This window comes from Marmota marmota, unplaced genomic scaffold, assembly GCF_001458135.2.
Source record: "Marmota marmota marmota unplaced genomic scaffold, marMar, whole genome shotgun sequence".
NCBI lineage: Eukaryota > Metazoa > Chordata > Mammalia > Rodentia > Sciuridae > Marmota > Marmota marmota.
Genome location: NW_025999905.1, coordinates 13,478,938 through 13,496,081, shown reverse-complemented (window position 1 = coordinate 13,496,081; position 17,144 = coordinate 13,478,938). Strand labels below are relative to the sequence as shown.

Here is a 17,144-nt window from a genome sequence, read left to right as displayed (position 1 = left end):
AGGCGACCAGCACGCTGGTTTCATTAAAGAGGTTTGTGGCATAGAAGTTAACTAGTGAGATCAAAATAAACACACACAGACTCAATTACCTTTTTCTATGACCAGGTCTGAGACGGCTCTCCCCTCTGGCTCTCACCTCGAACCACCCAGCAAGGCTTACTCAGGACTAGCAGGAGAGAGAGAGAGCACACCGGGGAGTGGCCTTTTATTGGGGAACAAGAAATAGAGGGGAAAATTCCATCCAATGAAGGTCGAGGGGGGCAGCATTCCAAGGTCAGGGTCAGTGATTGGTCTCAGAGTCAGTGGTCAGTCACACCCCCACACGGACAGGCTCTCGCACCTGGAGAGGGTGGGGATAGCTCCCACACAGTTTGGCCAGAACGCCTCACACCCAATCCGGGAGGTGCCCAATCACGTGCGAGAATGGCTTCCCACAGACATGACCAGAAAAGATTCTCACCATGATCTATTATAGTCAAACTGTCATAAGTACAGGGCAAAGAATTTTAAAATCTTCACTAAGTCACATTTAAGGGCAACCCCAGTAGTCTAACGGCAGGTTTCTCAGAGAAACCCTACAGGCCAGTAAGGCATGTATTTCAATCCTGAAAATAAATAGTTGCAAGGCTGTCTTTTAGAATTGCAATAGAAATAAAGACTTTTTCCAAGATAAGAAAAATTAAGGGAACTCATGATTACTAGACCAGCCTTACGAAAGATGATTAAGGGAGTCTTACACCCAGAAGTAGAAGAAAGGTAACTACAATTGCAATACCAAATGAAAGTGCAAGTCCCACTAGAAGGGTAGATACACAAATGAGATATCGAAAAGAATCAGTCACTATCAATACAGTAAACCATCCAGGCCATAATGATGAATAAAAGAGGAAGAATGGAAAAAAGAACTTTCAAAACAACCAGAAGAATAAAAAAATGACAGGCACAAGTCCATAACTTTCATTAATTATTCTGAAAGCAGAAGATGTGGACTTGATTATCCATTAAAAGACAGACTGGCTGGATAGATTAAAAAACAAGCCCCGACAATATGCTGCCTAAAATATAATTACCTTATCAGTAAGGAGACACAAAGACTGAAAGTGAAAGAATGGAAAATTATATTCCAAGCATGGGGATTCTGAAAACGAGGAGTAGCTATACTTAAATGTGACAAAAAAGACTTTAAGACAAAAATCAGAAGAGACAAAGAAGGTCACTAATATAATGATCAAGGGATCAATTCATCAAGAAGATATAAAAATTATAAATCTGTATGCACATAATGTCAGAGCACTCATTTTTATAAAACAAATACTATCAGACCTAAAGGAAGAGATAAACTTCAATACAGTAATAGTGGGGGATTTCAATACCCACTCCCACCAATGGATAGATACTCCAGACCAAAAAAATCCAGCAAAGAAACATCTGACTTAAACAACACTATAGATCAAATGGGCTTGACAGATATTTACAGGAGCTAGGGACCAAACCCAGGGCCTTCATACATAGTAGGCAAGTATTCCACCACTGAGCCCCCAGGCCCTAATACATGTTTATAGAACATTCCATCCAACAGCTGCAAAATACACAGTTTTTCTTTTCATGAGTGCATACAATTTTCTCGAAACAGACCATATACTGAGCTACAAAATAAGTCGTAACAAATTCAAAAACAATTGGAACCATATCATATATCTTTTTGGATCACAATGGGTTGAAACTAGAAATCAGCATTGAGAGAAACTTTAGAAATCATACAAACACAGGGCAGGGGCTATAGCTCAGTTGGCAGAGTACTTGACCCTGGGTTCAATCCCCAATACCACACACACACACACACACAAATTATACAAACACATAAATGAACAACACACTTTTGAATGAATAGTGGGATATTGAAGAAATCAGAAGGGAAATTTAAAGATTTCTTGAAACAAATTAAAACTGAACATTTCAAAAGTTGTAGGATTCAATAAAATCAGTACTAAGAGAGAAGATTGGGGAAATAAGTGACTACCTAAAAAAAAAAAAAATAGAGTGATCAAATAAACAACCTAATGGTGCATCTCAATGTCTTAAAAAGAACAAATCAAACCCCAAATTAATAGAAGGAAGGAAAAGATAAAGATCAGAGGAGAAATGGCAGAGTATCAAAGAACAATTATAAAGGATGAATGAAACAGTTGGTTCTTTGAAAAGATTGAGAAACCTTTAGCTGGGGGCGGGGATATGGAGGGAGAGAGAATGAACCGGAGAGAGAAAGAGAATGAACTGCACGTGGCTACATGCAGAAGATTAAAACTGAACTCGTTTTTCTGACACTGTGCAAAAATCAACTTGAAATGGATCGAAGACCTTAATGTAACACCTGAAACTCTGAAACCACCACAGAAAAACGTAAGGGGAAATAGTTCAACATAGTGGTACAAGCAGTGATTTTTCTGGATAGGACTCAAAGTACAGGAGAAAAAAGTAAAAATTGACAAAATGGATAAGATCAAACTAAAAAGATTCTGCAGAGCCAGGGAAACAATCATCAGAGCTGAAGATATTAACTACAGAATTGGAGAAAACATTTGCTGGCTAATCATTTGACAGAGGGTTATATACCCAGAATTTTTAAAGGAATAAAAAACAACAAACAAAAAACCATAACAAGCAATCCATTTTAAACATGGGCAAAAGATCTGAATAGGTGCTTCCTAAAGATATGCAAATGGCCAAGAAATATTTTTTTAAAATGCTCAATATCATTATCCAGAGAAATGCAAATCAAAAATATTGAGATCCCATCTCACCCCAGTTAGAATGGCTACTATAAACGACACCAACAATGACAAATATTGGTGAAGATGTGGAGTAAAAGAACCCATATATACTGGTGGTGAGAATGTAAATTAATATGGACACTATGGAAAATAGTATGGAGGTTCCTCAAAAAACTAGAAATGTAACTACTCTAAGATCCAGTTATCCCACTCTTGGGTATACATTAGAAGGAAATGAAGTCAACATACAAGACAGACACCTGCATACCCATGCTTATTGCAGCACTATTCACAATAGGCAAGATATGGAGTCAGCCTAAATGCTCATCAGCAAATGAGAGGATGAAGAAAATATGGTATATATACATACAATGGAGTACTATTCAGCTATAAATAATGAAATCCTGTCATTTGCAGGCAAATGGACGAAACTGGAGAACAACATGTTAAGCAAAATAAACCAAACACAGAAAGACAAATATCTCATGTCCTCTGTCGTGTGGAAACTAAACAACAAAAGCCCCCCCAAAACAAGAGATGGAAGTAGAAAAGGGATTACTATTGCATAGGGACTGGAAAGGGTGCTGAGGCAAAGGAGCGGGGTTAGAAGGGTGATGTATGCGTGTACATAGGAAAATAGCACAACGAATCCCATTAATTAGTTCAATATGTGATAATAGTTATAATAAAAGCAAATCCTTAACAAATAACCCATATCAGTAAGAAAACAAAATTTTGTGCCATTCAGTAATATAATCCAAATTTGATTTCTATCATTCTTGTTAAATGTACTTTTCTAACCATAACTCTATATAATTACTTTTCACCTATCTGTGGAAATCATTGTTAAAAACAGAAGCTGTGCAACATACCAGGAACATCTTCACAGGAGAACTCTCTGTCAGTTACCATAAGAGGGGTAACAAAAGTTCCTAGCATATATATATTTTTCTTACTACTAGAATTTCCATATGATGCTTCCACAAGGTGACAAGATAAAGAGCTGAACTCACCTTCTGTTGAAGAAATGGGACCCACTTGCAGTGCACCAGTTCCTGACGATACTGTTTGGTGAAGGGCCCCACGTAAGACACAAATGCTGCGGTAAGGAGGACGTCTCCACACAGCGTCTTCTCTTGAGCTTCAAAGGACTTAATATTCTGACCCCAGCGAATCTTCTCTGACTGAACAATAAAATCATCCACATGTAATTGCAGTAAGAGCGTCAACTCAACAAATACTTAATGCAGTTACCTTATAGCACAGTTTAAGACTGCGGCACCCTGTAGCATCTCTGGAAGGAGCAAACCGTAAACAGTTAGCATGACTGCTGAAACTGTCATGTGCTTTAAACCAAATAGTTTTATTCTCTTCAGTTGACTTTAGTACCATGTGACATTTGTTGTTTAACATCTCCTTTAGCAAGAGTTGGATACCCTGCTCTTTAATCATGATTGGGGTTCTTCTTGAGAGGAAGACTGTTACTTCTCTCTTTGAGCATGGAGGGCCAAAGGCTATGGCTAAGAATGAGTGATGTTAGGATTGTGGATGTCGGTGTAGCTGTTCTCCATTCTTTGCACTTTTCAGCAATAACACTACATGGACCTAGATGTATCCTTTCCCCATTAACAAACAAGCTCAGTGGACTGATTATAGATAAAGAAAATGACAAATATCATTCATGTTAACTAATTAAAACATGAAGCTTAAATAGCCATCTATCTCAAATTCTATTAAAGAATTATGCCAGTAGTTACTAAAGGTTATTTTTCTAATATAATCATTAAATCAGTGGAGGGAGCTATGACCTATGTAAAAAGATGGAAATCAGGACTTCACTAACCTTGAAGACAGTACACTCAAAGAATACTGAAGTCCTTATATCTAGAGGGTTGGTCATTTAAGATCTGATTTACAGGTTAAGTATGTGGAGCCCTTAATATTGGATTTGAATAAAACTGAAATAAATGTGTATGGATTGCCTGAACTGCAGGATAGTTCACTAATTCACTTTATATCAAGGCGTGCTAAAAATTAGTATAATATTCTAGCAACATGGAAATTAATAGAACCTGAAAAAAAAATCAGCAATTTGCCAGTATAAGCAAAACAGGAACTTGAAGGATTGTGCTTTTCTCGTGAAAGAGGAAAGTCCACAGAACCCCAAAATGATGTACGTCAGAACAGATTGAAATGTCAGTTTCCTGACAGACATCCTGATACCTAGGATGCTGGGGTCATGAGATCAGAATGTGAAATGGTTATCGAAGCTGTTTTAAGGTGTCACCTTGCTTTCCTTGATAGAGATCACCCCAAGTTTGCTATATAATTAAATGCTGAGGAACTCCAGCTCTCTGGTCCTCTTTTTAGAATTTATCACTTTTTCCACCACAGACAACATGCCCATTAATTTTCCAGAGAAATCTCTCATTTGCCTACCCTCCATCTTTGTTGTCTTTGGTTTGTAAATGATAAACAATAAAGTGCACCCACCTCATTCTCCACAACAGCTTTGAAATTTGAAGATTTACTAAACATAGACTTATTGGCTATTGAAATCGTCGATAATTTCACTATACCACCCACACAATATAAATCATTACTGACACTGGCTAACAAGGGTTTAAGAGTTGGAACATGTCCTGTAATAAATTTCTAGACAGTTAAAAATCACTGTAATTTTATTCTAATGCATTATAGATTGCCCGTAATGTCGTCCTGGCCGGGGTGACCCATTTCTAATTTTGAACAGCTGTTCAGCTCAGGAGTTAGTTAATGATTAAATATAAATTGCCTGATTTATTAGTCTGAATGGTTGAGCTTCCAGGTCAATGCTATATAGACAAAATCATCAGTCTTGATGTTTTTCAGAAGTTAACTGTCTCCTGTTCTAGTCAGAAAGAATTTATCCTCAAAGGAAAAGATCTGACAACTTCAATTAATCCTTCAAAAATATATTTTTTTCCTAGTTAACAACACACAAGCTTTCCCCCCCCGTCATTGTCTAAATCATCACAAGAAAGCAAAGCCTTTGGAAATATGGCCATGTGGGAGAGACAAAGGGGAAAGCCTGCTTTAGCCTTGATAAAACGCAGGTATTCCATAACCACTTCAGAAACAGTCTACGTACTTCTTTTTCTCAGGTACCTCATAGATGGGCTTTCAAGGGCTTAAATCTTACCAAATTAAATGAGTAGTAGTAGTGCCTATTAGGAGGAGTAAAATTTCTCAACTGACTTAAAGAATGTGTCTTCAAAGGGCTCCATAATTTAAAGCAAAACAAAACAAAACACAAGAGATTTCCAAAATGCATCCATTCATTCTTTCAGCAGATAACTCTTGATGCTTGTGACATGCTGGGGACTAATCTCTGTGCCTGGGATCAAGTGACTCACAAAACATACGATGCTCTTGTTCTTGAGTGCTTATATTTTAGTGGGGGAAGAGGGTTAATAAGTGTGTGTGTATATGTACATCTGTAATTGTCATGCGATGATCCATGGTACAGAAATGTAATGCTGAGTAAGTGTAAGAGGGCAGCAGAGCAGTGTGTGTGTGTGTGTGTGTGTGTGTGTGCGTGCGTATAGAGACGGCAGGGTGGGTGTTCTGTTTAGGGAGGTCTGAGGAGACCACGTGATAAGTGTAACTTTTGGCAGAGACTGAAGAAGTGGGGAGTCAGTGACATGACATCTGGGAAGGGGGAAGCTGTGTGGAGGAAAAAGCCAAAGGCCATAGACAGGACAGCAACTGTGTGAGGACGGTGAGAAGACCAGAGGAGCAGCAGCAAGAGGGAAAGGAGCAGAGCGGAGGAGAGAGACACCCAGCAGCCAGATCACATATGACCTCCCAGGGTGTTTAAAGCCTGTGGATTGTTCTGAGTGAAGTGGTTAGTTATTGGGGAGTTCTGAGCAACATGGTGACATGAATGGACCTTTCAAGGTATTGCTCAGCTGCAATGAGAGGAATGCACATTAGGGGGTAATGGTGGAGGCCAGGGAGGTACTAGAGGGTGGGATACTGGTGGTGTGGACCAGCACTGGGTATGGAGGGAGTGAGAGGTGGTGAGATTCTGAATGGACTTCCAAGGTAGGGCCAGTAAGATATGCCAATGAATTCCCTGTGGCTTGTCATAAAGGGCAAAAAGCTAAGGGTAATTCAAAAGCTTTTGGCTAGAAAACTTGGAATAAAAGACCTGTAGTTATTGAAATGGAAAAAATAACACATTTTATAGAATTAACTAGGTTTATATACCATGAACTACCAGTTTCAGAATGTTGGGGAGAGAAGGTTAAATTTGTGGCAAATTTAAATTAAATTTTTAAAATCCTAAATATATGAGAAAGTAGGCTATCACCAGTTCAACCATCCCAACACACATTTTTCTCTCCTCGCTTGCTAAGAGAACCATCATTCTGAATTGGGTGGTAATGAATCCAGTCTCAAGAGAAGGACTGTGATTGACTGAAGCAATCACTACCCCACCTTCCCAGGCCCTTCTGCAGTTAGGAACTGTACATCTGGTTCTGGCTAAAGAAACTTAAGTGGGAGTCTGCTAGCGAGGTCTCTATGAAAACTTCAAGGTTTTCTTCTTTTTAAATTTTAATCAAAAGAGGAAAACCCAGCTGATGCAGGCTTCCTTCCTCCTCTTGAGAAATCTGAAGGTGTAGCAGGCATCTTGGGACCATGAAGCAAAATGCATGAGGGTAAATGTCCACATGCTAAGAGGTACAGCAGGAGAGGTTGGTATTTGACCATTAATCACCTAAATCAACAATGATATGATGGTCTACCCCTAGCATTTTTGGCAATAAACTTCTATTTGCTTAAGCCACTGTAAATCAAGTTTTCTATCATTGCTATGGAAACACATTTCTAAGAGTGCAGTTATACACTTACCAGCTAAATGTAGTTCTAATAATATAGTTATAAGCTTATTTGTTAGATACTTCATGATATACTTTTTCAGTTGTATACTTTTTATATGCTAATAGTGCAGTTATATACTTTATGCTTTAAAATAATACATTTACTGAGATATGATTCTTACACCAGGCAAATCACCCTTTAAAATATGCAACTAAGTAGTTTTGAGTATATTTAGAGACTTGGGCAATCATCTCCACGATCTAATTTTAAAGTATTTTCCTCACCACAAAGAAAAAAATGTTCATCTATGAGCAGTCACTCCCTGGACTCCACCTGTTTCTCAAGCCCCTCTAACCACTAGTGTATTTTCTGTATCTATAGATTTGCCTATTTGGAGCATTTTGTACACATGAAATCATGCAATATGCAGCCTTTTGAGTCTTACTTTTCTCACTTAGTATGTTGTTTTCAAGGGCCATCAATGTTGTAGCATGTATCAATACTCATTCCTTTTCATACCTGTATAATATCTACTGTATGAATAAACCATATTTTATTTATCCACTCATCAGATGATAGATATTTGGATTGTTTCAACTTTTAGGTCTTGCAAATAATGCTGCAATGAGCAATGGCAGTAGAGTTTTGGTGTGGGCATTTGTTTTCATTTCTTTTGGATACGAATCTTTTGGATATGTACAGCATTACTGAATCACATAGTTACCTCATATTTAATATTTTGAGGAACTACCAAGCTTTTCCAGAGGCTGAGCCATCTTACATTCCAACCAGCAATGTATGTAGAATTTTACTTTCTCTAGTTCCCCAACAATACTTGATACTGCCGAAGATTTTTTTTTATTATTATCATCACAGAAGATATGAAAGTGGTCACCTTGTAGTTCTGCAGTAGGAAATGCAAATGAAGCTGAACATCTTTTCATGTTCTTACAGGCCACCTGCATGTAATCTGATGAGAAATGTCTACCCAATCCTTTGACCATCTCTTTTTTGGATTATTTATCTTTCTGACAGAAAACATTTGAATAGGCATTATCTCTTTCAAGATTCATTACAACTTTGTGAGGGAGGTATTATCCACATTCCCATTTTATGGAAAAGAAAACAAAGTTGAAGAGGCTCAGAGACTTGCCCGAATTGTTTAATACCACATGATAAAGCAAGTAAAATCTTAATTTTTGTGACTTATTTATGTCAAAGACCATATGTTCATACAGGAAAAAAATTGAGAATTATTTAAAAATATTTATCTTATGGAATTACTCTTAATATTAGCATGTCAGTCACTTATAAAAAGATGTAGCAACAAAAACATAAATCAATCAGATTTGGTTTAAAAGTCATGGTCTGCTGGTAGAATTCAATGCAAATGTATATTAAAAGGATCAACAGTTCTGTATCACAATTACCTATTAGTTGTCCTGAGTTTTATGACATATTATGACAGGCTTTATTTTTGTTTTTAAAGGACTTCATAATGTCCTTAAAAAGAGAGAAAAAAAATAAGTAGATACCTACCTACAGCTGGTGTACTTTACTGTTTTACAAGGGATACAAAACAATTAAATTCTGACAAAAGCATATCTTCTTCCTGCTTTTGTTGAAAACTATGCTGAAGTCACACTGAATTTACTATGTTAAAAAAACATTGTAACTGATGTTTTCTTTTCTATAAAACAAAGGATTGGTCACTTCCTTCTGGCCATTTTGACCCATTGTGTGAGTGGTGACTACCTATTCCCATTTATTGTTGATTCACTCTCCTCTTAGTCATAACTAATGGTGAGTAAATAATACAACCCAAAGAAGCTGAACTGAATGTTTAATGAAAAGTTTAGAAGAACAAGTTATCTTACCTCAAGTTCCTTGACAAGTCTGTTGGCTAGTTCAATGGTTTTGTTGGTTTGGTTCACCTCTTCTTGACATCGGACTTTCTCTGCTATTGCTTTTTCAAATGAAGCCGTGAGTTTGCTTAGATTTTGATCCAGATCCTGAATAAGAATCAAAGTTAACTTGAGTCATTTTTAGTTAAAACAGAAATAGTACAGTCATTATCTGTTATCTTGAAGAAAAACAAACTGCTTTTTCTCCTTTGCTCTTTGACCATACATATTTTAGGGGAGGAAAAGGAGGAGGAGGATACAGTCATGATAGTATGTCAGAGCCTCCGCAGACTATCAGATCACCATGTGATCATCTTACCTTCCTTTTCCACTCAGCAGAGTACAGAGAGAGACTGAAGCAAGTGATGTGCTCTTAAGACTCATGCATTATGGGTACACCATCACCCTCTGCTGTCCTGTGTAAGCCTCCTTCTCCAGTACCAGCTTTATTTATGTCCAGGGTGATCTGCGTTTCTTAACCTATTGACTCTTTTCTCATTTGATTCATAATGTAGGTAGTGAAAAGGGATGTGACTTATTGAGCCCCCTCAGACCTGACCTGATTCATCCTATCAGATTTTCTACTCTGGAAACATGGGATTGCAACTCAGAGGTAATCCATTGTCTTATAAAAACCTGGGAGGGGGTGGGGGCTGGGGCTGTAGCTCAGCGGTAGAGTGCTTGCCTTGCAGGCATGAGGCACTGGGTTCAATCCTTAGCACCCCTTAAAAATAAATTAATGAAATAAGTATATTGTGTCCATCTACAACTAAAAAATAAAAATTAAAAAAAATGGAAAGATATGTGTATTTTGAGGGGCAACATTTAGGGGAAGACCACTTTCCACCAGGGGCACAGGAGAGCAGATGAAACCATTCTGGAGAATGAGGAAAGATGAAAGGCTTGTGTGTAGAGGACCCAGTTATTTTAAAAGAATGAACTCAGACATTAGAATATATTAATTTTTATTAAAAACAGCACTATTAAGCTTGGGATAGTGTGTGGTTAAGAGTATTCACATTGGGTTTAAAATGGCTCGAGTCTAGTTCTTCTTTGCCTCTATGAGCCACAGAACTTTGAACCCACCATTCACATTCTGTGAGTTTCACATTTCCTTATTTGTTAAATGGAACTACTATTTATACATACCTCATACAGCTTTTGTGGTATTAAGTACATTAATGCACATGAAACAGGGCACAGAGCATTCAGTAAGCATGTGGTGAAAGTCAGGTTGGTGTACTGAAGTAACACTGAAGTTTTCTTTAAAAGGAACACAAATTCTGCTGGGCGCAGTGGCACAGGCCTATAACCCCAGTGGCTCAAGAGGCTGAGGCAGGAGGATGGCGAGTTCAAAGCCAGCCTCAGCAAAAGCAAGGCTCTAAGCCATTCAGTGATATCCTGTCTCTAAATACAATACAAAATAGGGCTGGGGATGTGGCTGAGTGGTCTAGTGCTCCTGAGTTCAATCTCTGGTACTACTCCTCCAACCCCCAAAAAGGAACACAAATTTTCATTTGGTTGGTCTCTTCACTTAGCTGGAACATAATCCACTAATGACAAATATTTGGGTAAAATTTGGCCCTTGGTATGTAACTCTGAGGAAAGTTTACCAGAAATAATTTGCTATGATAAACAGCAAGCAGAAACATGAAAGTCTATTACTTTCTTTGAGGGAAAGTTCAGTTGTTAGCTTGAGTTTATACTCACTAGCTCTGCTTCAGAGATTTGAAGGGAATCCGGGTGGTACAGATCAATCAATTTAATATAAAAATAAGTGTACAAAATGTACATGCTTTGCACACAACAGCTCAAAGCAAATAGGTAATCATCAGATGATGTTACTCTAAGATAAAATTAGGCTTTCAGAACCTTTTTGCAGAGGGTCTTAATTTCACTTTTATCCCTCCCCCTCCAATTTTTCTCTGAAAAAAAAAATCCCTATTCTTGTTATTTGTCTTTTCTTACCACCCATTATCTCTTTAACCAATTTCAATCTGACCTTTATTCCAATCATTTTTTTTGTTCTCCTCTACCATTTTACTGCAACAAATCTGGTAAGAACCACCAGTGAAACTATTATTATTTCATCCATATGCTAATCATTGTGGGGAAAAAATGAAAAAAAAATTTAAAACCCACAGATGAGCATCCCAAATATGGAAATCCGAAGGGGAAACTGTCCACCTGACCTCAAGGGATAGCTCACAGTCAAAAAGTAGGCACATTTAAAAAAATGTATAAAATTACTTTTAGCCTATATGTATAAATAAGGTGTATGTAAAATATAAATGAATTTCATGTTTAAACTTGGCCCCATCCTAAGATATTCCATTATGTATATATGAATATCCTAAAATTTAAAAAATTGGAAATCCAAAACACTTTCAGTCTCAGGTATTTTAGATTAGAGATGCTCATCCTGTATCCTTTAATAACTACTTTAATAAGCAACAATTAATGCTCTTTTAGCACATGCCAGACACTATTCTAAGTACTTGCCCTGTGTTCTCTCACTTGACTTGTCCTATAAGTCCATGAGGGATTTCCCCATTTTACAGATGAGGAAACCAGAGCCAACAAAGTGAAGTTAGTCACTTAACATCCCACAGCTGGGAGGTACTGAAATACTAAGTTGGGACTTAGCCTCTGTGTGGCTTCAGAGACTGTGCACAGGTACCCTGTGGTACCTGTTCCTGGAGGTGACTCTCTTCCTCCTAGAATTTCCACTCCCCTTGTTCCTGCAATCTCATTCTCTCTTGGCTCTCTCTCACCTAACAATCTCCCATCTCTTTCAGGGATCATCCTCCTGTGCTCTCTTAGGAACTGGATCTAATCCTTTCCTTCACCATCTCTCATTTCACTCTGCTCCCCTCATTCACTTTCATCCTGCTTCCTGTCTCTTCCCCTTGTCCTGGAATGATCTTTCCAAAAGCCAAAATGGCCCATTTATCCCTCCTGTTCCCCAGCTACAGACCCTCATTGACTCTCCACAAGTGACAGTATTGGTTGTTGATTTTGACCTGCAGATTCATGATGAGGCTAATCTATTCTAGGGCCCTAAGCTTTGTCCATAACCTGGTTAAAAGAAAATATCATTAGTATTCATGACTGTCTGTAATTGGTTTTGGGTAGGGGCATTAAAAGGCATTATAAAGCTAGGTATCTCCTCACCAATACAATGCCTATTTACCTCATCCCTTGCGCAAGTTCTGGGGTAATTTTACCCCTTGCTCCCATTTCACCAAAATGACCCCCACTCACCAACTCCCATACTCTACTCTTTAGCCACACTAAGCTGCTCATTGTCCACAGAACACATGTCTCTCTTCCATAGTACCTTCATGGATGCTCTACCCCCATCTTCCAGTCCAAATTTATCCATCTTTCAAGATTCAATTTGGGGGAAAAAAACTGCTTCACCAAATTCTTCCTGAGCATCCCCCACCCTCATCTCTATGTGTAGAATTGACCACTCTATTCTTTATACTTCAATGGTAGACAATGCAATCTCTCTTGACTGCATCAAGTAAATGAAATAGCACTTATTAAATTCACTATAAGATTTTACAGAGTGAGGACTAAGCCTTATTTAGCTCTCTGGACTGCCCAGTCCACTGTTTTAAAATGTGTATTTACTGAACTGAATATTGAGTCTCTCAAGCAGAACAAATTAATGTTTTAGTTAAAATATAAGGTGTGACCCAGGCACAGTGGTGTACATCTGTAATCCCAGTGATTTGGAAGGTTGAGGAAGAGGATTTCAAGTCCAAGGACAGCCTCAACAACCTAATGAGATCCTTAGCAACTTAGTGAGACTCTGTCTCAAAAATAAAAAGGTCTGGGAGGGTAGTTCAGTGGTAAAGCACCCTTTGGTTCAATCCCCAGTACCAAAGGCAGGGAAAAAAGTAAAATAAGGTGTGGTATCTGTTTGTTCATTTAACTAATAATTTTTTTGGTATCTCCCATGTGTCAGATACCAGGCATAAAACATTAAAGACCTTAAGAAACTCAGGGTTAGTGTGGAAATGATAGTCTGTATGTTCGGGTAAGCCATGCTCTAATGCACTAGTTATATGTCATAACAGAGAAATTGGTGGTCATTTAGGGGAACTTCATGGAGAAATAAAGTCCAAGCCAGACCTAGGAGAATCAGGGAAAATGGGCAGGTAAGAGAACACAAGATCCCAAATAGTCTTCAATATTAGTATAGAGCAAAGATCAGCAAATTATGGCCCCTAGACTAGATCTAGCCTGCTAGAAGTCTTTGAATGGCCTATGAGCAAGGAGTAGATTTTATTCTTTAATATGTTAAAAGCAAAAAACAAACAAGCAAACAAAAAAACCTATTAGCCTGTCTCCAAACAGTTTTGTGGAAAGTTGAGAACATTACTCCCACAGGAGTCAGGAGGCAAGGAAAAGTAACAGGTGGGTGGAAACATGAAGTCCACTCTGCTGGCTGTCAGAGTAATAAAATCCTTTCCTCTCTGACTCACAAGTCCCATGTTGTCTATTAGTATATGTGAAATTGTGGTATCTAACCTTGTTAGCTTGCCAGGAGGGTAAAATTCTGTTCCTTTCCCAGTTCTTGACAGACTCTAGCTTCAAGTTTCTAGAAATAAATGGATCAAAGATGGAAGAACTCAATTCAAGAACTCTAGCTATCCAGATCCCCTAAATTAGTGATTATCAAACAACACGCAACAGAACTACCTGGAAGGCATGTTAAAATCTGGATTCCAGGGTTGCACTGCCAAAGTTTCTGACTCAGTAGATCAAGGCTGGGTCTGGAATCTACTTTTAAGCAGTTCCTGTGAAACACTGATGCTACTGCTGGTCCAGGGAATAACTTTGAGAAATACTACCCTAAAGAGATTGGTTTTAGATTTTCTTTATTGCCATTCTTAGGCTCCATTTAAGACACATGATAACCTTTTTTTTTTTTTTTAATGGTATAGGGGATTAGGACCCAGGGCCTTGTGCATACAAGTCAAGCACTCTACCTACTGAGCTATATCCCTAGCCCAATGTCCTTTCTTCTACAAAGCTTAGCAAAAAAATTTTTTTTCCACTCAACCTTCAATATGAGGCTGTCCTTGAATCTAAAACTACAGACTCAAAAGAACAATTGCACAGAGATTAACACCCTGGTATTATCATTTTTTCATGACGGTACTGCTGTTCCCATCAGACATACCCCCACTGTCCTAGGTAAGAAGGCAGCAGGAGATGCAGGTTAGGAAGCAGGAAAGTTGAGGAGGAGAAATGAAAGGCTGGAGAAAATGAAAGCTAGCAAAAACTATAATTTCACTTGGGCTGAGATCTCTAGTTCATACTGTGTGCCAACAGAAAAACTGTGCAAAGTTACCTTGTCCTTAGCCTGACCAGCCACGTAGCCTTGAGAGGGTCTTGGACCCTTGAGGGAATTGCAGCCAGAATTCTGCTGCATTTGTAACTCCTCTCTTGATTTCCACTTTGGGCAGGGGAACTTTTTCTTCAAAAAGTCAATTCAACTATTATTTTGTTTTTCTTTTCTCTGTTTGATAACTTAATTATGAGGCTGATAAATGACCCTCTGCTTATTCTGCGGGTTTGTGAAAACACATGGTGTGAATAGTTCTTTCCAGTTAGTTGTAGCTATGTCCAAAGAATGACTAGTTGTGCAAACACAGAAAGTCTTAACTTTGGATTTAACTCATGGTTGTCTTCAGCATCCTCAGCACTTTTCCTATGAACATCAGATTGCTTCTAATTTTTACCAAAGTCACTAACAGTAGATGCAACATTTTTCTAGAGAAAATCCAGTTTTGACCAATGAATGAGGATGACTTTTATAAAGTTAACATGCGTATCCTGGACATGTCCAAATCAGCTGTTGTTGCTGTCAATCTGCTTTTCTTCAACCAGTCATCAGGTATCACTGAAAAGCATGCTTGGTGCTCTGCTAGGAAGAGGTACCTAGTAAACAGGAAGAGAGAGTGTGTGTAGGGGGAGGGGGCGGGTAGGGGGTCAAGTTGCCTGTGCAGAGAGTGTGGATCAGGAAGGTCTCTTGGAAGCAGACTCAAAAAATAAGGGGGAGTCGATGGTTGCAAGAGGTGCGAAAATTGTATGTATCATAGGAGAAATATTCTGAGATTTAAATAATCGTAATGTAAATATAATTACTCAACAGTAAAATGAGAGCACAAATCAATCTCTTTCTGGTATATTCAAGGAGTCAGTGTCTTGGGCTCTGATCTGGAAAGTTGATCTCCTCCTTGGCTTTTAATAGCTTTGCTCTGAAACATTGGAGGCTGGGGCTATTAGGAGTCCCCTCCCTTTCTGCCCAATTGACTAGTGAGTTCACACATAAGTAGGTCTAGTTCCAGCCTTGTTCTGAAAGAGGCCTGATGTAGCTATGTGGCTACTGCAAGCACCGGATTCTAGACTTCAGTGGCTGCTGCATTCGTATTCTCAGGTATCTACGGCAGGACAAAGTCCGAATAAGGAACATCCTCCCTGCCATCTACCCTCAGCCCCCTCTGCTCCTTTGTCCTCACATTCCTACAGGACAATCTTTCTACACATATGATCTTTATGCCAACAATTTCCAAATATAAGTTCCTGAGTCAGGCTTCTCTGTCAAACTCCAGTCCTGACAGTGGAACATCTACATAAGGGGTTTCAACAGGAAGGGCAGGAACTAATATTTACAAAACATCCACTGTGTGCTATATACTGCAGAGTATCTAGATACCTTAGGTCATGGTGGAAAAAAAAACCCCTCTAGCTAATTTGACCTAAAGGGAATTTACTGGAAGAACATGGGAAAGCTCTCTGGGGGGAAGGAAAGGCAAAGAACCTTCAAGAAGCTTGGGGACTTGGAGGCAGGAACTGCTCGAGTGTTATCTGAACACAGTCTGTAAAAGGTACAAATACTGTTCTCAGTCTTTTACTCCTTCTGCCCATCATTCAAATTTGAGAGATGGGGGGAATTTAATTGGCAAAGCTTGATAGGTAGAACAGAGAAGGGCAATCCTGCTAAAAACACCCACTTGAGCATATCTAGTGATAAGAGAAAATTCTCCAAAGATATATCTGGCTGGTTTCCCTTAAAGGCGACAGACTGGATGCCAGGTAGCCAAAAGCTTCTTTAACTCCAAAGAAGTTTTGAATTTGGGAGCATTTTGGATTTTGAATAAGGAATGCTTAATCTGTACCTATTTCAGAGATGAGAAAATGGAAGTTCAGAGAGGTTAAACAACTTGCGTGGGGTGACACAATAAATCATGGAGCCAAGATATAGACCAGTAGAAATCATGGAGCCAGGATATGGACTTTTTTTTATATTTTGGGGGGCTAACTCAGGGACACTGGACCACTGAGCCACATCCCCAGCCCTATTTTGCATTTTATTTAGAGACAGAGACTCACTGAGTTGCTTGGTGCCTCTCTTTGATGAGGCTGGCTTTGAACTCTCCATGCTCCTGTCTCAGTCTTCTGAGCCCCTGGGATTACAGGCGTGTGCCACTGCACCTAGAGGAGCTGGGCTTTCAAGCCCCACATGCTAACCTGCCTTCCTCCTCCTACCAGACTGTGAAAATTAGTTAAGTGCAGACACCAT

The 17,144-nt window shown here is 38.8% G+C and overlaps 1 protein-coding gene across 10 annotated transcripts in view; it reads right to left on the bottom strand.

Moving 5' to 3' along the window:
• Dnah11 (dynein axonemal heavy chain 11) overlaps nt 1-17,144 on the bottom strand; it is a 305,840-nt gene that overhangs the window by 78,625 nt on the left and 210,071 nt on the right. For all 10 annotated transcript variants that reach the window (XR_007346137.1, XM_048799700.1, XM_048799695.1 and 7 more), the window contains 2 exons: nt 9,515-9,649; nt 3,785-3,955 (listed from right to left, as the gene is read on the bottom strand). Coding sequence is in view for 9 of the 10 variants with exons in the window: in XM_048799700.1 (XP_048655657.1) it covers nt 3,785-3,955; nt 9,515-9,649 (306 nt within the window). In the remaining variant the exon portion in view is untranslated. The remainder of the gene's footprint in view (nt 1-3,784; nt 3,956-9,514; nt 9,650-17,144) is intronic.